Source organism: Carettochelys insculpta, chromosome 1 (genome assembly GCF_033958435.1).
Source record: "Carettochelys insculpta isolate YL-2023 chromosome 1, ASM3395843v1, whole genome shotgun sequence".
NCBI lineage: Eukaryota > Metazoa > Chordata > Testudines > Carettochelyidae > Carettochelys > Carettochelys insculpta.
Genome location: NC_134137.1, coordinates 44902126 through 44920036, shown reverse-complemented (window position 1 = coordinate 44920036; position 17911 = coordinate 44902126). Strand labels below are relative to the sequence as shown.

Sequence of the window (17911 nt, the reverse complement as noted above, 5' to 3'; positions counted from 1 at the left end):
GTATCATATTTGTATCACATTACAAATCACTGTGTGCGCACTATTGTTAAAACAGGGTTACAAAAAAGCATGGTTTGATATTAAGGGCTGTTGCATGTTTATATGCATTGCAGCTCTTGAATTACTGAGTTCGTTTTTTTTTTTACCGAATTTGAAAAAACATGGCTTTTCCTGATATTTTGGTTGCCAACCCCTGACCTAAAGTTATGACCTCAGGTGGATGATTTAGCCACTAGATATTAAGTATCTGACCCTCCATCCCTGACCAAAGCATTTAAAAGATTGAAGCAAAACACCTGACAATATGTGGATGCCTAAAATCACCTTACTCCACGTTAATCTGGACTGGGCACCAATGTTTCCTCTAATCTTTTCCATCCATGTCTGAAATAACATTTTTATGTGCACAGAGGCATGTCCCAATGTGCACCACCAAGAGAAACAAAAAGCCCAGCTTTGGGCACTCTACTCATCAGTTGGGTGACATATGAACCTCTCCTGAGCAGCCACGCAAGTGCACAGCTTGCAGGGAACACTAACGGGCACACACACTGAAGCGGTAGCATTGGCACAGCTCCCAGGCAAGAGGATGTTATCCAACAGCACTGCTGGTTACCATCAACATACTGAAAATGCTATAACCCATGCCTCGTGCTAATCCTCCCAACAGTCTTGCATCTTGGTCATTTCCACCTACCACTTGGTAAAATGGAATACTGCAGAATTCTATGCGAGAGCTCGTGAGGCTGAGAAGCAAGTACTCAAAACAGTTTGGTATCTCTTTGGATAGAGAGCTACAGAAGGATAACCTTGTAAGCTTCTGTTCAGTTTTACAGACCAGGCGGCATTTCATCAAGAATACTGAAAGCAGCTGACAGATCTACAAATGTGCATGGTTACAGGCTCTTCCCAGGCATTTACTAGAGACAGGGACACAGGTGAAGGATAAATTGCATATCCTACCTGAAGAACAGAGTAGCAGATAAGTATGCCCTGGCATAATTATCGGTAACCTGTTTATTTTCTAGGTACAGCTGAAGAAGTTACTTTTCATCTGTAAGTGCTCAGCAGCACTGGATGTATCTATTTCAGAGAAAATCTCTATTGTCATGAGATATTGCTGTAGTTACAATCACTGGCTCTCCGTATCAGAGGTGTTCAAACAAGAATGGCCCTCAACTTTGGTATTTACTTCCCACACTTGGTCTGAGGCAGAATGTATCCACTTCCAATACATGCTACAAGGCTCATCTCCATACCCACCCCACCCCCCCTTTTTTTTTGGAGTGGGGGCCAGGGGCTCAAAGAGATGTGTTGAGAACTCATATCGGTGGATTGCTGGGGTGTATTTGTTGATTATTTTCAGATTTTTTAGGTTTTGAGTTTTATTCTTTATGACACTGTACTTTTTACATTATGTCAAAGTTGAGTATGGACTAATATAGGAAATTTTTTAATCTCAGTAAAAATCAAAATAAGCTATATACAAGCCAGATTTTAATATGCACATATTTAACACACACACACAAATATATATATATACATATATGTATATATATGTATATATATATTCAGGAAGGAAAAGATTTAAACACAACAGCTAACCTGAAATTTAGCTACACAACTGGAACTGCAAAAGTTGTACAGTTTTCCATCAGGCATTGTGGCTTGATATTGAGGTAAAGAGGTTCGTTTACAAAAGTGGCAAATAATTTCCATACCTAAAAGAAAAACGTAGTTTACAAAGAAAATAAATACAAGTAGTAGTGTAGAAATTACCTGGGTTATAATTTACCACTACCCATCATTTTACTAAGGTAAAACCAAAACTTCAAAATTGAACTTTCTTATTAAAAAAAAACCAAACCAAAACAAAACAAAACACTACTGGTTTCTGAAAAAAATGGCTACTCACCATTGTAACTTTAGTTCTCCGAGATGTGTTACTCATATTTATTTGACTTAGGTGTGTGTACATGCATGCATGGCCATTGGAAAGTTTTTCCCTAGCAACAGCCAGTCAGGTCAGCTGGGGTACCCCATGGAGTGGTGCCTTAGCAGAGCCTACATATGATCCTGTTAACCTAACTCCCCCACCTCAGTTCCTTCTTGCTGGCCACTCCAACAGTGGGGAAATAGGATGGGTTTCAAATAGATATGAAGAACAGTTACAATGATAAATAACTGTTTTTTGTCTTCTTTCGCCATGTCTACACGAGCCCAAAACTTCGAAATGGCCATGCAAATGGCCATTTCGAAGTTTACTAATGAAGCGCTGAAATACATATTCAGTGCCTCATTAGCATGCGGGCAGCCACGGCACTTCAAAATTGACACGGCTCACTGCCGCGCGACTCATCCAGATGGGGCTCCTTTTCAAAAGGACCCCGCCTACTTCGAAGTCCCCTTATTCCTATGAGCAGATGGGAATAAGGGGACTTCGAAGTAGGCGGGGTCCTTTCGAAAAGCAGCCCCGTCTGGATGAGCTGTGCGGCGGCGAGCCACGTCAATGTTGAAGTGCCGCGGCCGCCCGCATGCTAATGAGGTGCTGAATATGTATTTCAGCGCTTCATTAGTAAACTTCGAAATGGCCATTTGCATGGCCATTTCGAAGTTTTGGGCTTGTGTGACACGGCCTTTGAGTGCCTGCTCATTTGAGTTAGATGATTCACAAGCATAACCCGACAAGAAGAGGTCTCAAGGACAGCAACACCAAAGGCTGCATCCCATCTAGATTGCTACACAATAGCACAGTGAGACTTAAAATTGTGTACAGAGGACCACGGTGCATCTCAACAGATTTCTTAGAGAAGCACATGAGCCACAAAGGCAGTTGAAGAGGCCTGAGCTCATGCAGAATGCGACATAACAGGCAGTGGGGAAACCTTAGTGAAGTCATAGCATGTCTGTATACAGGACATGATCCAGGAAGATATGAGCTGTGATGAAACCATAAGTCCTTTCACGTGAGGTCTTGCGGAAGGGCTTGGTCCGGTCTATGTAGAAGGCAAGCGCCTGCCTAACATCGAGAGAGTCCAGCTGTTGCTTCCACTGGGAGCCGTGGCATTGAGAGTGAAAAACAGGAAGAAAAACGTCCCGGCTACCATGGAAGCCGAAGACCATTCAGCAGGAAAGTCGGGTGAGGGTGGAGTTGGACAATGTCCTTATGGAACAACATGTACAGGGGCTCTGACATGAGGGCCCAGAACTGAGACACCCTTCTGGAAGAGGTGATGGCCTCCAGAAAGAGATAAAGGAGGAAACAAATTGCCAAAGGGTTGGCGGGGGGGAATAACAACCAGTCTGAGGTCCCAAGCTGAAACCAGCCCATGAAATGGCAGGCGAAGTTGGTTCATGCCCTTGAGGAAGTGGCCCCCCTCACCTGGTTGAAAGGCTGAGACGGCTGCCAGGTGAACCTTTAGTGAAGAAGCAGCAAGGTCTCGCTGTTTCAAGGAAATGAGGTAGTCTAGCACCTGAGATACAGAAGTAAACACAGGAAGGTGGTCATGCTGGCTACACCAGCAGAAAAGCATGTCCATTTGGCCAGGTATGATCGCCATGTAAGTGGCTTGCGGCTGCTAAGGAGGCAAGACTGCTCGACAGGGTTGAACCACAAAGCCACCATGGACCGTGGATCTATATGGTGAGGTCCGGAAATAGAGGGAGACAGATGGGCAGGAATAACGAGAGCTCCAGCAGCATGGGATACCAGTCCTGACTAGCCCAATCAGGGGCTATGAGGATCATATCTGTCTGGCCCCTGCAAACCTTGAGGAGTTCCTCGTACTCAAGGGAAAACTGAGGGAAGGCACAGAGTAGCCCTGGAGCCCACAGAATGAGAAACATGTCCATGAAGGAGGGACTGAGAACCCAGAAGGGGCAGAACTAACAACACTTGCAGTTGCTCCGGGATGTCAAGAGGTCCAGACAGAGAAAGCCCCACTTTTGGAAGATAGAGTGGAGAATGTCCACATAGAGCTACCACTTGTGAGGAAAGAACTGTTGACTGAGGTGGTCTGCCAGCTGGTTCTAGACCCCTGGGAGATAGAACGCCTCCAGCTGAATAGAGTGGGCATTGCAGAGCTCCCACACAGGTACAGAATTTTGGAGCAGAGTAGGAAGGAATGTCCCCGTCCCCCCACACACACACCCCAGTAGAAGTAATATGTGGCCACAGTGTTGTCTGTTCGGGTGACTACACAAGTGGCTGCGGAGATGAGGTAGAAAAGTCAGACAAGTGCGGCAAACAGCCCAGAGCTCACACACGTTGATGTGCAAAGAGAACTCCTCCACTCACCACATCGCCTGAGTGGTAACATGTCCCAAGTGGGCCCCTCAGCCCAGAGCAGACACATCCATGATCCAGGACAGGGCAGGCTGTGGGGCATGAAAGGGAACACTGACAAAAACGTTCTGCAGACACAGCTACCAGTGTAGGGCATCGGAGACACGTCGGAGCACCCTGATTATCATGTCTATGCTTTCCTGGGCGGGACAATATGCTGAGTCCAAACATACCTGAAGAGGATGAAGTCTGGCAACAGAGCCAGGTATGTACACACTGCTTTCTATCCCAGTAGGTGGAAGCACACATGGACTGTGGTGATCAGGAACTCGGACGGGAGCAAAGGAGTTGGGCGACAGCCTGGAGGCAGTGACCAAGGAAGAATGCTCTAGCCAGGATGGTATCAAGGACCTCCCTGGTGAATACTATGCACTGGGTTGGTATCAACGAGGACTTTGCCAGATTGTGCAGGAGTTCAGTGTTTCCCTGGTGAAATCGCCCGACCCTGCATCTGGTGCAACTAACAACCCCACAGGAGCCAGTCATCCAGACATGGGTAGACGTGAAAGCTGTTGCAGAGGAGGAAGGCCACCACTGCTATACAATTGGTAAACACCCTGGGGCCATGGAGAGCCCGAAAGGAAAGGCTGTAAATTGAAGATGCAAGCGGCCCATGGTAAACTGCAGTTATCATTGACAGGAAGCTCAGATGGAAATATGGAAATAAGTGCCTTTTAAGTGGAGAGTGGTGTACTAGTCCTCTGGATCCAGAGAGGGAATAATGGTGCCTAGCAAACTATATGAAACTTGTGGGAAATGACAAGCTTGTTGAGATCCAGGATGGGCCGCAGACCCCCTTTTCGCCTTTGGAACCAGGAAGCAGCAGCAGCAGACTCTCCAATTCCTGTACTGAGGGGACACCTCTTCCGCTACCCCAAAGGCAGGAACGACTGCAACTCCTGGAAAAAAAGCTGCTCATAAAGAATACGTGAACAGGGATGGGGTCGAGGGTGTGTGTGTGTGGCGGGGGGGGGGGATGTGAAAAAGAATGGAATGGGATGGTGTACCCAGAAGCAACTGTCCTGAGGACCCATTTGTCAAATGTAATGTCTGACCAGGCCAGGAAGAACAGATAGTCTGAGGAATGGAAGGGTAGGATCCAGTCGTGTCTGTACTCTGATCTCACGCACACCTTAAAAGGAATGTTTGACCCTGAAGGAAGATTTGGACTGGCTGCGACCGGCCCTGGGCTGCTGATGAGGGAGCTTGTGACAAAGGTAGCAGGGCTTGCACTGCTAGAAATCTGAGCAACCATGTGGTTGAAAAGGCTTGCACCGTAGCTGCCGTTTGAAAGATTTCCTCTGCATAGGAGGGGTGTTCATGCCCAAGGACATCATAGTACTATGAGAGTCCTTGAGACTATGAAGGCAGGAGTCAGTTTGCTGTACAAACACCACCACACAATCAAAAGGGAGATTGTGAACTGTTTGCTGGACCTTTAACAGGAGGCTAGAGGGCTGTAACCAGGCCACCCAGCACACAGCAATACCAGAGGCAACAGCCCAAGCTGCCATGCCCCCCCACATCTTAGTGCCACTTTACTCTCCTGCATAAGGGCAAAGAATTCCTCCCATAAGTCCTCAGGTAATGAGTTTTTGAACTTGAGAGCCACGACCCAGGAGTTGTAGTTATACTGGATCAGGACAACCAGCTGGTTAGCCAACCTGAGCAGTAAGCCCCCCACAGAGTACACTGTTGTCCTGAATAGGTCAAAGTCTTTGGACTTCAGGGCCAGAGCCTGTTGAACTGGACACTCCCACTCATTTACTACATCCACCAAAAAGGAGCCCGGGAGGGGCCATGGAAGCAAGCGAGGGAAATACAGGTACAGGTTGAACCTCTCTAGTGCAGCAGCTTCAGGACCTGTCCATTGCTAAACAAGAGTATTTGCGGAACCACGGGTGGTCAATTTTGTCTCGCAGTATTACGAACACTTGCACTACATACTGGGCTTTTAGAAGACATTTAGAGGTAAATTACAGCTAAGTAACATCACAGAACGCACAGACCCAGGACTGGCAGCTGTAAACAAACTTTCCGTGACCATGGCAATCTTGGCTACACCCATAATAAGTGGTTGCCTGGCTAACTAAAATCATGCTGGATTATGGATGTTGCCAGACAAGTGTGTTGGATTAGAGAGGTTCAACTTGTACTCACACCCTTTGACAGGCACGAAGTAGTTATGCTCCACACCAGGAGCAAAGGGAAAAACGGAAGCCACTGTTTGCCAGATAGTGGGGGCAGTGGATGATGATGATTTTGTTCAACAGGAGGGCCACATATGATGGTCCCTCCAAAGTGAGAATGTCACATGTAGGGTCAGTAGACTTAGCAACTTCCTCCACAGGGAAGTTGAGGCTACTAGCTGAATCCTAAAAGAGGTCCTGGAACACACAGAAGTCTGTGGGCAGAAGCCCAGAGACAGATGCACCAGACATCACCTCATCTGAAGAGGAGGTAGAGGAGGCCAACAGCCAGCACCAGGTCCTCTGACAGATCAGGTGGAGCATCAGAACCTGCCTCCAGAGGAGTAGAAGGATGAAGGTCCAAAGATGGGAGACTGACAGTAGCCTCAGGAACCTGAGTAGTAGCTAAAGTATGAAACAAAACAGGAGACATAGGCTACGTCTACACGTGCAGCCAACATCGAAATAGCTTATTTCGATGTTGCGACATCGAAATAGTTTATTTCGATGAATAACGTCTACACGTCCTCCAGGGCCGGCAACGTCGATGTTCAACTTCGATGTTGCTCAGCCCAACATCGAAATAGGCGCAGCGAGGGAACGTCTACGCGTCAAAGTAGCACACATCGAAATAGGGATGCCAGGCACAGCTGCAGACAGGGTCACAGGGCGGACTCAACAGCAAGCCGCTCCCTTAAAGGGCCCCTCCCAGACACAGTTGCACTAAACAACACAAGATACACAGAGCTGACAACTGGTTGCAGACCCTGTGCCTGCAGCATAGATCCCCAGCTGCCGCAGAAGCAGCCAGAAGCCCTGGGCTAAGGGCTGCTGCCCACGGTGACCATAGAGCCCCGCAGGGGCTGGAGAGAGAGCATCTCTCAACCCCCCAGCTGATGGCCGCCATGGAGGACCCAGCAATTTCGACGTTGCGGGACGCGGATCGTCTACACGGTCCCTACTTCGACGTTGAACGTCGAAGTAGGGCGCTATTCCTATCTCCTCATGAGGTTAGCGACTTCGACGTCTCGCCGCCTAACGTCGAAGTTGGTGCCGCTACTTCGAAGTAGCGTGCACGTGTAGACGCAGCTATAGTGACCTGCACCTCACGGTATTCCCAGTGTTTCCAGAACTCCTACTGGGAAGATGACAGAGGTCCCCAAGGCCAGAGCTGTCAGACATGAGTGAAGCCCCTTGGAAAGAAGCACATGAGGCCAGGCAGGAAGGTCATGATGGGGCCGACCCTGCAAGAGCCATTGGAGAAGCATGGTCAGCATTGATCTTAGAGTGAAAGCTCACAAGATTGACAAAGTGAGTGAGAACAGCAAGGAGCGCAATATCAGTGCCAGGATGAGAGGCAGTGCCAAGAGCCAGACTGGTTCTGAGACGGAGACTGGCATTGAGAAACAGAGCAGTACTGTGATGACAGGATGTGGAGAGCCGAACCGGCACTGAGACAGGGACTGGTGAAGTGAATGAGACCAATCCCCTGGCAAAAGGCGGTACTGGGGGCAGAGGTGGTGCCACGATGAAGACCAGTGTCGATGGGGAGAGAACAGCATCAAGAGCAGCAACAGAGACTGAACCTATGAGTGCAACTGGTGCCAGTCATCAGACAGACAACACCATGAACAGCCATGTCAAGACTCTGAGCAGGGCCAGGATGCCGAGCAGTTGGGCACTTGTGCCTGAACAGGTGAGGCCAGGAAAGCAGACTTACATCTGGTGATGCGACAAGGGACAGGGACCTCATTCTGCATTGGGGAGCTCATCATTTTGATAAGTTCCTGCACTGCCTGGTGCGTATAAGGCATCAACAAAGACCCAGCCAGCACCCGATCACCTCTGGGTGAATCCAGGAGGATCAGGCTTGGTGAGCATGATGCTGGGGCATCATCTATGCCAAAGAATTCCGAGGATGACTGAGCCAGTGCGAACACCAACCACCTTAGGTGTCTTGGAGACACACACCAGAGAGTGAGAACAGTGCCAGGTCAGAGGCTTCGGGTGAAATGAACACTTTTCCAGCACTGGGAACCGAGCCACAGATGGCGTGCTGCACACCGAAGGAGGTACGGACCTCTGCTGTGGAGAAGTGCAGATGCCATGAGGAGCTGACAGAACCAAAAGTCACACTCCTTTTGAGTCTAGGGCTTGAAGCCCCTGCAGATGTGACACTGATCTGACTGATAAGTTTCCCGCAAACAAAAGCGGGAATCATGAAGGTCACTCACTGGCATGGACTTTAAGTAGTCAGTGCACTGGTTAAAGCCTCGAGGCGTCTTCATTCCCTTAACCTCAGTAGGGGAGACGGTAAGAGGAGACTTTCCCTATCTGAAGATTGCCTAACACTAACTTACTAGCATAACCATTCTTCTAAAGACTATTATTTACAACTACTTACACAAGAAAAGCTAGGGAGCTGGGGAATAGGAATAGGCACTTAGCCAGAATACCAACAGCCTCAGGAGTGGTAAGAAAGGAACGGCGGGGGGAATTGGGTTGATAGGATCACATATAGGCTCTGCAAAGGCACCACTCCAGGGGGCTCCCCAGCCAACCCAACTGACAGTTGCTAGGGAAAAACTTTCCGACAGCTGTGTACACTTAACTCAAACAGATGTGAGCAAGCACTCAAAGAAGAATCTCAATCACATATGAAAGAAAAAAAATCATTCTTCCTGATCTTCTTTGTTAATCCTCAAAGTTAAAATATTTTCATGTTCCTATAAAAACCTTACAATTAGTTTCAATTTAATAATCTAAGTAATTCACTCTGTCTTGCTTTCCCACTCAGACATCTTGACAGATATATATGCTCATTTCCAAAATAAATATCTTAGTTCAATCATCTTTAAATCTCTTGAAATAGACATACTGGCAATGTCACATGCACATGGACAGAATTTATTCAATACTGCTTGGTATCAAATATGAACAAGTACCTACATGCATGAAGACCATACTATATCTGATCATGTAGCATCACTAGTGTACACTATTCATTATGTTTCAGTGTTTTCCCCTAGTAACCTACATGTCTCAATACAGCGGAAAACTTTTTTTAGAGAAGAACAATTTGTGAATCAATAAGCTGAAATGGAGACAGGGTTGCAATATTCCAAATGAGAGATTACTAGAACTGGGACTAAGACATTACAGGTCTAGAATGTAAAAATATAATTTTCTTTTAAAAATATGTAAAAACACTCAGATACAATAGTGATGAGTGTAATTTAAAAATCAATATAAATTATATTCTAAAACAGAAAAACAATCAATACAAAATGAGCCTATTTTTGCAAATTTTATATCTTTTTCTTCACAAAGAGAAATAAACAAATAGAACATGGAAGGCAATTTTTTTAAAGTCAAGTCTACTCTTATTGGTGATGAAACACCACCATCCTTTTCACTTACTTTGTGATTGTGCATATTGTGAATTGTGTGTGTTCATGCATGCAGTTGAACAGTATGGCTCCATGTATCCATTAGGTCCTATGCACTGAGTCATTTCAAAAAACCTGCACTGAGCTCTGCAACCAGTACAAGTTGTTAATTTGCCATATTTCTAAAACATAAAAAAAGCAAAACAATGCATTAGTTATGACTAAGATATAGTACAACATGTATACAGGAAGATACATTTTCTGCTATTCTAACTTCTTTAAAATCTTCCTGTATTATAGGAAAAAAATCTAGAACAGAGGTTCCCAACCTTTTCAAGACAGCAACCCATTCTGACAATTCAGTAAGACCTTGTGACCCAAGGTAATTCAAATGGGGGGAAGGAGGTTCTCTTCTGGAATTTTTTTTTAATAAATCTTTATTCACACCCCATTCTCCACCCCCAGGTTTAAACCTCTCACAGCCCCCAACAGAGCCTCCCCCTGCCCCTCAGGGCTTAAGCTCCTCATAGCTCCAAATGGCGCCTTTCCCTCCAAGACTAAACCCCACAACAGCCCCAAACAGCCCCTTTTCCCCCAGGCTTAAACCCCTCACAGCCACAAAATGTGCCCCCCCCACCTCACAAGCACTGCTGCTGGCCCCCACTGCTCCTTTGCCAGGCCACCGCCACCTCCCCTGTGCAGCTCCCTGCAGCCCTCCTACTCCCTTCCACTACCTGCAGCACTGGCAGTTCCCTTCCATGCCACGCTGAAATGAGACTCAGTTTAATGGTTTAACAGCCAGACCCCTCCTGCTGTCTGTTAAACCAATTAAACTGAGTTTAATTTCAGCATGGCATGGCAGGGACTGGGAGCCAGAGTACTGAGTGGGGGGAGCTGCCCAGCTAGCGACCACTAGAAAAGCTAACAGCAACCCATGTTTGGGTCCCAACCCACCGGTTGGGAATCCCTGATGTAGAACATTTCCTTTGGCAGGAAAGGAGGCCTTAAGCCAAACATAAGCAATTTTTAAAGTTTCAGGAGTATCAAAAACAGTTTTGTGAACTGTGTAAGAGTCTAGGTAAGTTTGAGTGGGTACAATAATTTGGAAGGAACCATATTTATCCCCTACCTGCTAGTGGATAATAGTGTAGTGAAAGATGGGTGTCATTTCTTACAGAGAAGTAGAACACAGAACTGAAGTTTAAAATAGGGAGGAGTACTCAAGCCTCCAAAAAGGACTTCACCCATGCAGGTATAAATGGCACAAGCAATCAGGCACCAAAACAGAACTCGCTATGACAGATGGAAAGTGAAATTTCATGTTAAATGCTAAAAAATAAATATTAAAATGCTTTCATTCAGTTGAGCTAAAATACATGGATGATATATAGATAGGCTAGTAAAGCTGATTTCATCTTAAACAGCTACCAAGGCAATTTTAGATATAAAATTACCAAGCTCTTACACAACAGTATCTTATAGAAATACCCTCTACTTGACCTTCCACCCTGAATGATTCCTGGAAGACTATATATATTTTAGAGGGGTCAAAGGCTTTGCTGAAGCTGCCTGCAGTTTTGATATATCATGGGTACTACAAATATTGTTGCAGCCGGCAGAACTAACAGTACTGTTAGAGCTGAAAGTTGCTGGTTCTGACTAATCCTCAAGAGTGAATTTCTCTTAGCATTAAAATATACTGGGATTCCTGTCCTGGTGCAACTGAGCCACATCTGAAGGAGTTTCTATGTACCTCAGCTGATCACCCAATAACAAGTTAAGACTTTGAGGACCCAAGGTAATTACAGCATGGCAAGGGCGACTGACTGATCTGGACATCCCTCATTCCCTCAGTAGCATCATTCCACCCCACAAGAATACTCTCAGAGCACGCACATAAGTCAAACTAGGCCAAGGTAATCATTTAGTGAATAAAAGCACAGCTGCCAACACACAAAATGGACAGTGCTGATGTCACATATGAATTCCTACGCATCGCACAGTGCGACCGGGATCCAAATGTACACAAACACAACAACAAGGTACAGAACAAAGACAGCATCTTCTCTCTAGCAGAGAGCAGTGATTCCCAGGTGACCACCTTGAATTTTTCCTTTTAAAAATTACTGATCCATATGCACCAAGTTGGATGACACCCCTTTGACATTTTAGATATCTAGAAGCACTTGGGGAAAAAAATCCATTTGCTAATTTTGTCAAGTTGCCCAGGCTTGATGGTAGCCTTTTTCAAGGAAGATTTTTACATCATTTTTTCCTAACAGTTTCCCAAAAAATCATTCAACACCCAAGTGCAGGGGAAAGAAGTCCAATGAGCTTTCTGCTTCTGCTTCAGACAAGAGGCGGATGTGTAAGGACATAGCAATCCTGTTTGCAGTGGGAACCTGGTTAGGGTACTTCTGGCTCTCTCAGTCTTTAAAGAGTTTTCATCAGTTATTCAGTCAACTTCACAAGGCTAGCCAGCCACTGGAGAAACTTATGAAAGGTTGATTCTTTCAGAGCAGAGTCTATAATATTTTCTGGCATCTGTAAAATGCTTATGTACACACGTGCACACACAAACACATACCACCAGATCTGGTGATTTTATTTTCATGGATAACAAAGCCTCATGGTATTCCAAATGGTTAAGTTTTAGGATCTGTGCTTAACAGTTTAAGGCAAACTATGTTGTCGATCTATTCTGCCTAAAGAATGTCTGGGTCTGTATTGACATGGACAATCTTAGCACCAAAACAGAAGGGATTCAAACACAGGCTTCTATTTAGAGAATCAATCCTTTGAAGGATTCCAAGCCAATTTCATGCCTAGCTTACAGGAAATTTTCCTCAGAGCCTTTTAGAGAGTTCACACATTGAAGGTGACATTTCTGATCAGACATCTGATACTCCACAAATTATTTCAATTCCCAAGCACAAAATGCAGCCATGTTCACCTTGAGGAATATCTGTAAGCACTACTTCTTAAAACCATGTACAGCACAATTAAAAGACCTCAAGTCAGAATCTATGCAGAACTGGAAATCAGGAAGAAACAGCACTGAGTAACTACTAATTAGTAATTTCCAAGAGCACTGTGTAAATACTCTAAAGTCTATGCAGATAAGAGCTCAAAGGTTCTAAGCAAAATCTGAAAGCACAAATGCAATTATGCTAAAAGGGGACTTTATAGAAAGACCTGGTCCAGAAGAAAGTATGCAATGTGCCAGCAGCCTACACAATCATGATGGTCCCTTATGGCCTTTAAGTTTATGACAAATCACTGTGGAATGCACAGGTTTCTCAACTGGAAGAAATAAAAAACAGCACTAGAGACAGTACAGGTGTCCCAAATGGCTTCTGTATTAAACAGCACAATTCTGCAACATTACAAAAACTGGCTTCTGCTGATTCTGCAATTCTACGAGTGAAGACTTACTGTAAAATGTAACCTTTGCAGTAGAAATGGATGATGGAACCTAACTTTTTATTAAAACACAAACAAGATTCTCTCTCTCAAAGTTGTGAAGACAACTGTCAAAATTCAAAAACATAAGCTGTAAGATGTACCGTGGAAAGAGATCTGTGGGTTATAGGGGCTCATAAGCTAAATGAGACACAAGTGCAACACTGTTGCAAAAAAAGTTCTCATTATGGGAAGGATTATCAAGAGAGCTGCAAACAAGTTGCAAGAAGTAAATCTTTTATTCCACTGTGCACAGTTGAGGTCTCAGGGGGCCTCATGTATCTAGTTCTGGCTGTCATATTTCAAGAAAGATATGGACAAATTCGAGATAGCCCAGGGCACCAAAAATAACAAAAGGTCTAGAAAGCATGATCTAGGAGGGAACACTGAAAAAACTGGGTTTGTTTATTTTTCCCATTCCTGTCAGCGGTGTGTCTCAGAGCCGTTTCCTCTCCCGCTTTCCTACTTCAGGCCTGGGACTCCAACTCTTGGCTTCAGCATGGCCTGACTTACCGAGCACCACAGTCAAGAGGAAAGCAGCAGCATGAACCTGTGGAGCAAGGCAATGGAAGGGAGCTCAAAGCAACAGGATGGCAGGAAGCAGCAGGGCCCAGAGGGACAATGGAGGGGAGGAAGGGTCAGAGGGGATCCATGGGGAGCCAAAGGCACCAAACTACAAGTGTACATTGCTTCATTTTTGAGTCTGCCAAAAAAAAACCTACATAAATTAAAATGATTTGGACATGTACATTTGCATATTTGTTTTTCCTAAAGTTAATGAAGTATTTTAAGAAAATTTGACAGAGCAGTCTCAAGCAAGAGCTGGTAGCTATACTTTGAGGCCACGAAAAAAGTGTTGTGAGAACCCCTGGCCAAACAGTACTCAGCCCTACCACAAGTGCAAGGTATTAGATTAGGTGGACTCTCAAAGTTCCTTCTAGTTCTATGATTCTATAAATATATGAAAAACAATTTCCTGCTCTGAGTTAAGCAGTTTCGTGGGAGATGGGGGGAATAAAGATACAGTCTGGTTCAGATGACAATTCTGATAGGAATTCAAAGTATGGAAATAGTAAAACCTAGTCTTTGAAGAACACTGTAAAATAAGGATGTCACCAAACCCCAATTTCTCAAACTCTCTCAGCCAACGTAATGGCTATTAGAAAGGCCATCTTCATAGATAGGTTAATTAAGAAACAGATCATCATTGGTTCAAATGGGAGTCTTGTAAGACTTCTGAAAAATAAACTAAGATCCCAAGCCAGAGTGAAGGGGAACTGTTACTTGAAGTCCCAGGCCATTCATGAACCTTCCAGTTGCAAGGTGAGCAAAATCCTTCCAGTCTCCTACTTCCTTCACCGGGGGAAAAAAAATGGTTTCCTACCTTCCCAGAACTTTTGTTCTTCAAAATATGTTGCTCATATCCATTCCATGAAGTTGCATGTGCATTGCATGAACACTTGGTGGATGGTTTTTCCCTTAGCAATACCCACCGGGTCAGCTTTGGAGCCCTTTGGAGTCACGTCTTCATAGCATTACAACAGGTCCCTGCCAACCAGCCATTTCTTTAGTTCCTCCTTGCCACACTATTCCAAGGTTTAGGCAAGGTGGTCTTGGAATGGACATGAGCAATACATCTGAAAGAACAAGTTACAGGAAGGTAGGTAACCATATTGTCTTGAAGTGGTTTCTCATGTCAGTTGCAAATAGATGACTCCCTAAGCACCTCCAAGGAAGAGGGGGTCGAGTTCTGCAAGTAGCAGACCACCACACTGCTCTACCAAACGCAGCATCATCCCTGGCCTGTTGCGCAATAATGTAATGTGATGTAAAAGGTGTAAATTAATGGCCACAGAGCTGCCCTGCAGATGTCCTGGATGGGGATCAGAAGTAAAAATGCTGCTGCATTGCCTGCCCTCCAGTGGGATGTGCTGCTTGTGCAGGAATTGGTACATTCACTAGGTCACAGTATGCCCTGACTCAAGCAGTGATCCATGAGGAAATTCTTTTTGAAGACAATGGAAGCCCCCTCATATGCTCCACAAATGCAATGTACACTGTCAGAGTCATAGTAGTACATAAAAATTATGTAAGTATATACATTTATAATACATATTTAATTACAATAAAAAGCTTACCCTTTTACTTAGTGGGACTTCTGCAATTCTTGCTTTCAACAATCCCCTGCAACTTGATTTTCTATTCACCTATGTTCACACACAGCAATTCTCATAAGGAGCGGTCCACCAAAAAGATTCAGTGCAGAATTTCACAGGAGTATCGAAAAAACAGACTGAAAGACTGGTCAAGACAATCATCCAGATTAATTTTAGGGATGCACCTAAATGTTGGGTATTTAGCCTTTGCTACAATTTCAAGCAAGTAAGGGTCTCCTCTGTCTTCTGCGCAGATTTCAATTTCTCATCTTCCAAAAGTCCTATTTCCATCTGGCATATTAAGTCAGTGACTGAAAGAGGCGTCAATCAACTCCAGCACTGAATGGGTCAAAAAGAAATCTGATTTGAGGTCTTTTTTGCTGCAAAACTTGGAATCTTTCCTTTAAACTACCCGTAAGATCTTTAACCATGCTTGCATATCTTGTTGTCCTCCATTTCAGGGGTTCTGCTGCATCTTCTTTTAATCTGGCTTGAAATGTAACATTCAGGGAAAGTGTAGCTAGCAGCTCTCCCTCAAGCATTTATCTATGAAACAACTATTGTTTGTTCATGAATGCAAATTCTCTTTGCACTAGATCACACAGCAACCAGAATTTTCCTTGTAGCTTGAGGTTTAGTTTATCCAAATGGAGCAACGTGTCTGCAACAAATGCAAAATATGGAACTCATCCAGGATCTGTAAGCTCTGGGTGTATTCTGGGTTTCTCTCCCATCAATAATTTTACTGATTTCAGGAGTGTTGGGTGGTATTTTTTGGTCTTCATCCAGGACTTCAATTAGATTTTGAAAATATTTTTGAGCGAATGCAATTTGCAACATGCTAGACAGGTTCCATGACGATCAAATTTGAGATTTTCAAATAGTAGTTTTTGCTCATAAATACAGTGAAATGTTCAAAATTCAAAAGACGTTTTACTCAGACCTACAAATGTTACCTTCCTACATTTATAATTATCACAATACAATTCCTACCAGGCCACACAAAAAAAAAAACCACCACAGGCCCAGACCCAGCACACTACAACAAACACATCATTCTGACTCACTCTTAAAATGGCCTTTAAAAGTCTCTCTGAGCTTTATAGTTCCATATTCAGTTCCCTAAGAGTCCTTGTTCTGGCTGTTCAGTTTTTAGCAGACAGCCACACAAACTTTTCCCTCCACCTCACTGGAAAACTTCCACACCTTTGCTTTACATATAATATGCAGGACAAAGCAAGTAGTACAGTCACTCCACTGATGCAAGTATATCCACTGTGTCCTGAAAACTGCTCAGAGTCGTAGTAAGCAATTCATGGCCCTGCACGTCTGTGTGACCACTGCATTCCAGGATTGATTTCCTGACTTCCAATTGATTCCTGACTGATAAGTAGAAACCTAGCATTGAAAGTTTCCACACTGTTATCACCATTCACTTTTCCACAGCTAATGCACCTCTTACTTTGATGTCCTTTCATTGGCTGGAGGGAGCTCCAAGCATAGATCCAACATGTCCTTGTACATCCCATGTTCTGCAGACACTGCTTCTCTTCTTAAACAGGAATTACAATGTGATTCCATCACTCAGTGCTTGTTTCTTGAGCACAAAATCAGCACGCTACCATCTGCAGCTAATCCATGAACACCAACAACCATGTACAGCAACCCCTGTCCTGAAAAGAACAATCATGTTTCCCCACACACTTGGTTATTCTTGTGGCTCTGCAAACACTCCAGGATTGCACATCTGGTGCTTGCAATGCTCGTGACAATGATGCAGAGTTGTGCAGGCTACAGACTTCTGTCAGAGATACCAGACAGTTAGGAAGACCATGCAGGATTGTAGGATTTTGAGAAAAAGGCACAAAAAGTATGTGATACAAGTAACGTAAAATGGAGACAGCTGCACACTCGAAGTTGACCGCATGCTACCAGTCACCTGAAGGGACTCATTTCACTCCCATTGTGCATTACCAAAACTTTCCAAAAGCAAATTACCAGCTAAATACTGCAGTCTCCACTTAGCCTTCCTAAATCTTTATTCTATATTAGCAAAAGTCACTCCACACTGAGATGAATGCTGCAGACCCTAAACATGCTCAGTAAGAATTTAGATTTCCAAAAGGATAACCTGGCAAAGAGTCAGGTATGTGTGTGCATGGCTTAGCAGACTCACAGCTCTGGGGTAAATGAAAACAGTGAACATATATAAGATTGCTGGCTACTGACCATGTGTAGTAAGGGGTGACAGACAGATTAGTTAACTGAGCCAGTAGCAGGTCACAGCCCAATCATACTGGTCACAACTTGCTTCAAAAGGTCAGAGCTGTCAATCATAATTCTAAGGTAACAGCAGATGCTAATACATGC

At 44.5% G+C, this 17911-nt stretch overlaps 1 protein-coding gene across 8 annotated transcripts in view; it reads right to left on the bottom strand.

Moving 5' to 3' along the window:
- Positions 1-17911, bottom strand: part of ZMYM2 (zinc finger MYM-type containing 2) — a 196336-nt gene that overhangs the window by 104831 nt on the left and 73594 nt on the right. For 7 of the 8 annotated variants that reach the window (XM_074985173.1, XM_074985228.1, XM_074985218.1 and 4 more), the window contains 2 exons: positions 9955-10105; positions 1606-1721 (listed from right to left, as the gene is read on the bottom strand). The exons of the other annotated variant lie outside the window; for it this stretch is intronic. In XM_074985173.1, coding sequence (XP_074841274.1) covers positions 1606-1721; positions 9955-10105 — 267 coding nt within the window. The remainder of the gene's footprint in view (positions 1-1605; positions 1722-9954; positions 10106-17911) is intronic. 8 annotated transcript variants of the gene reach the window in all.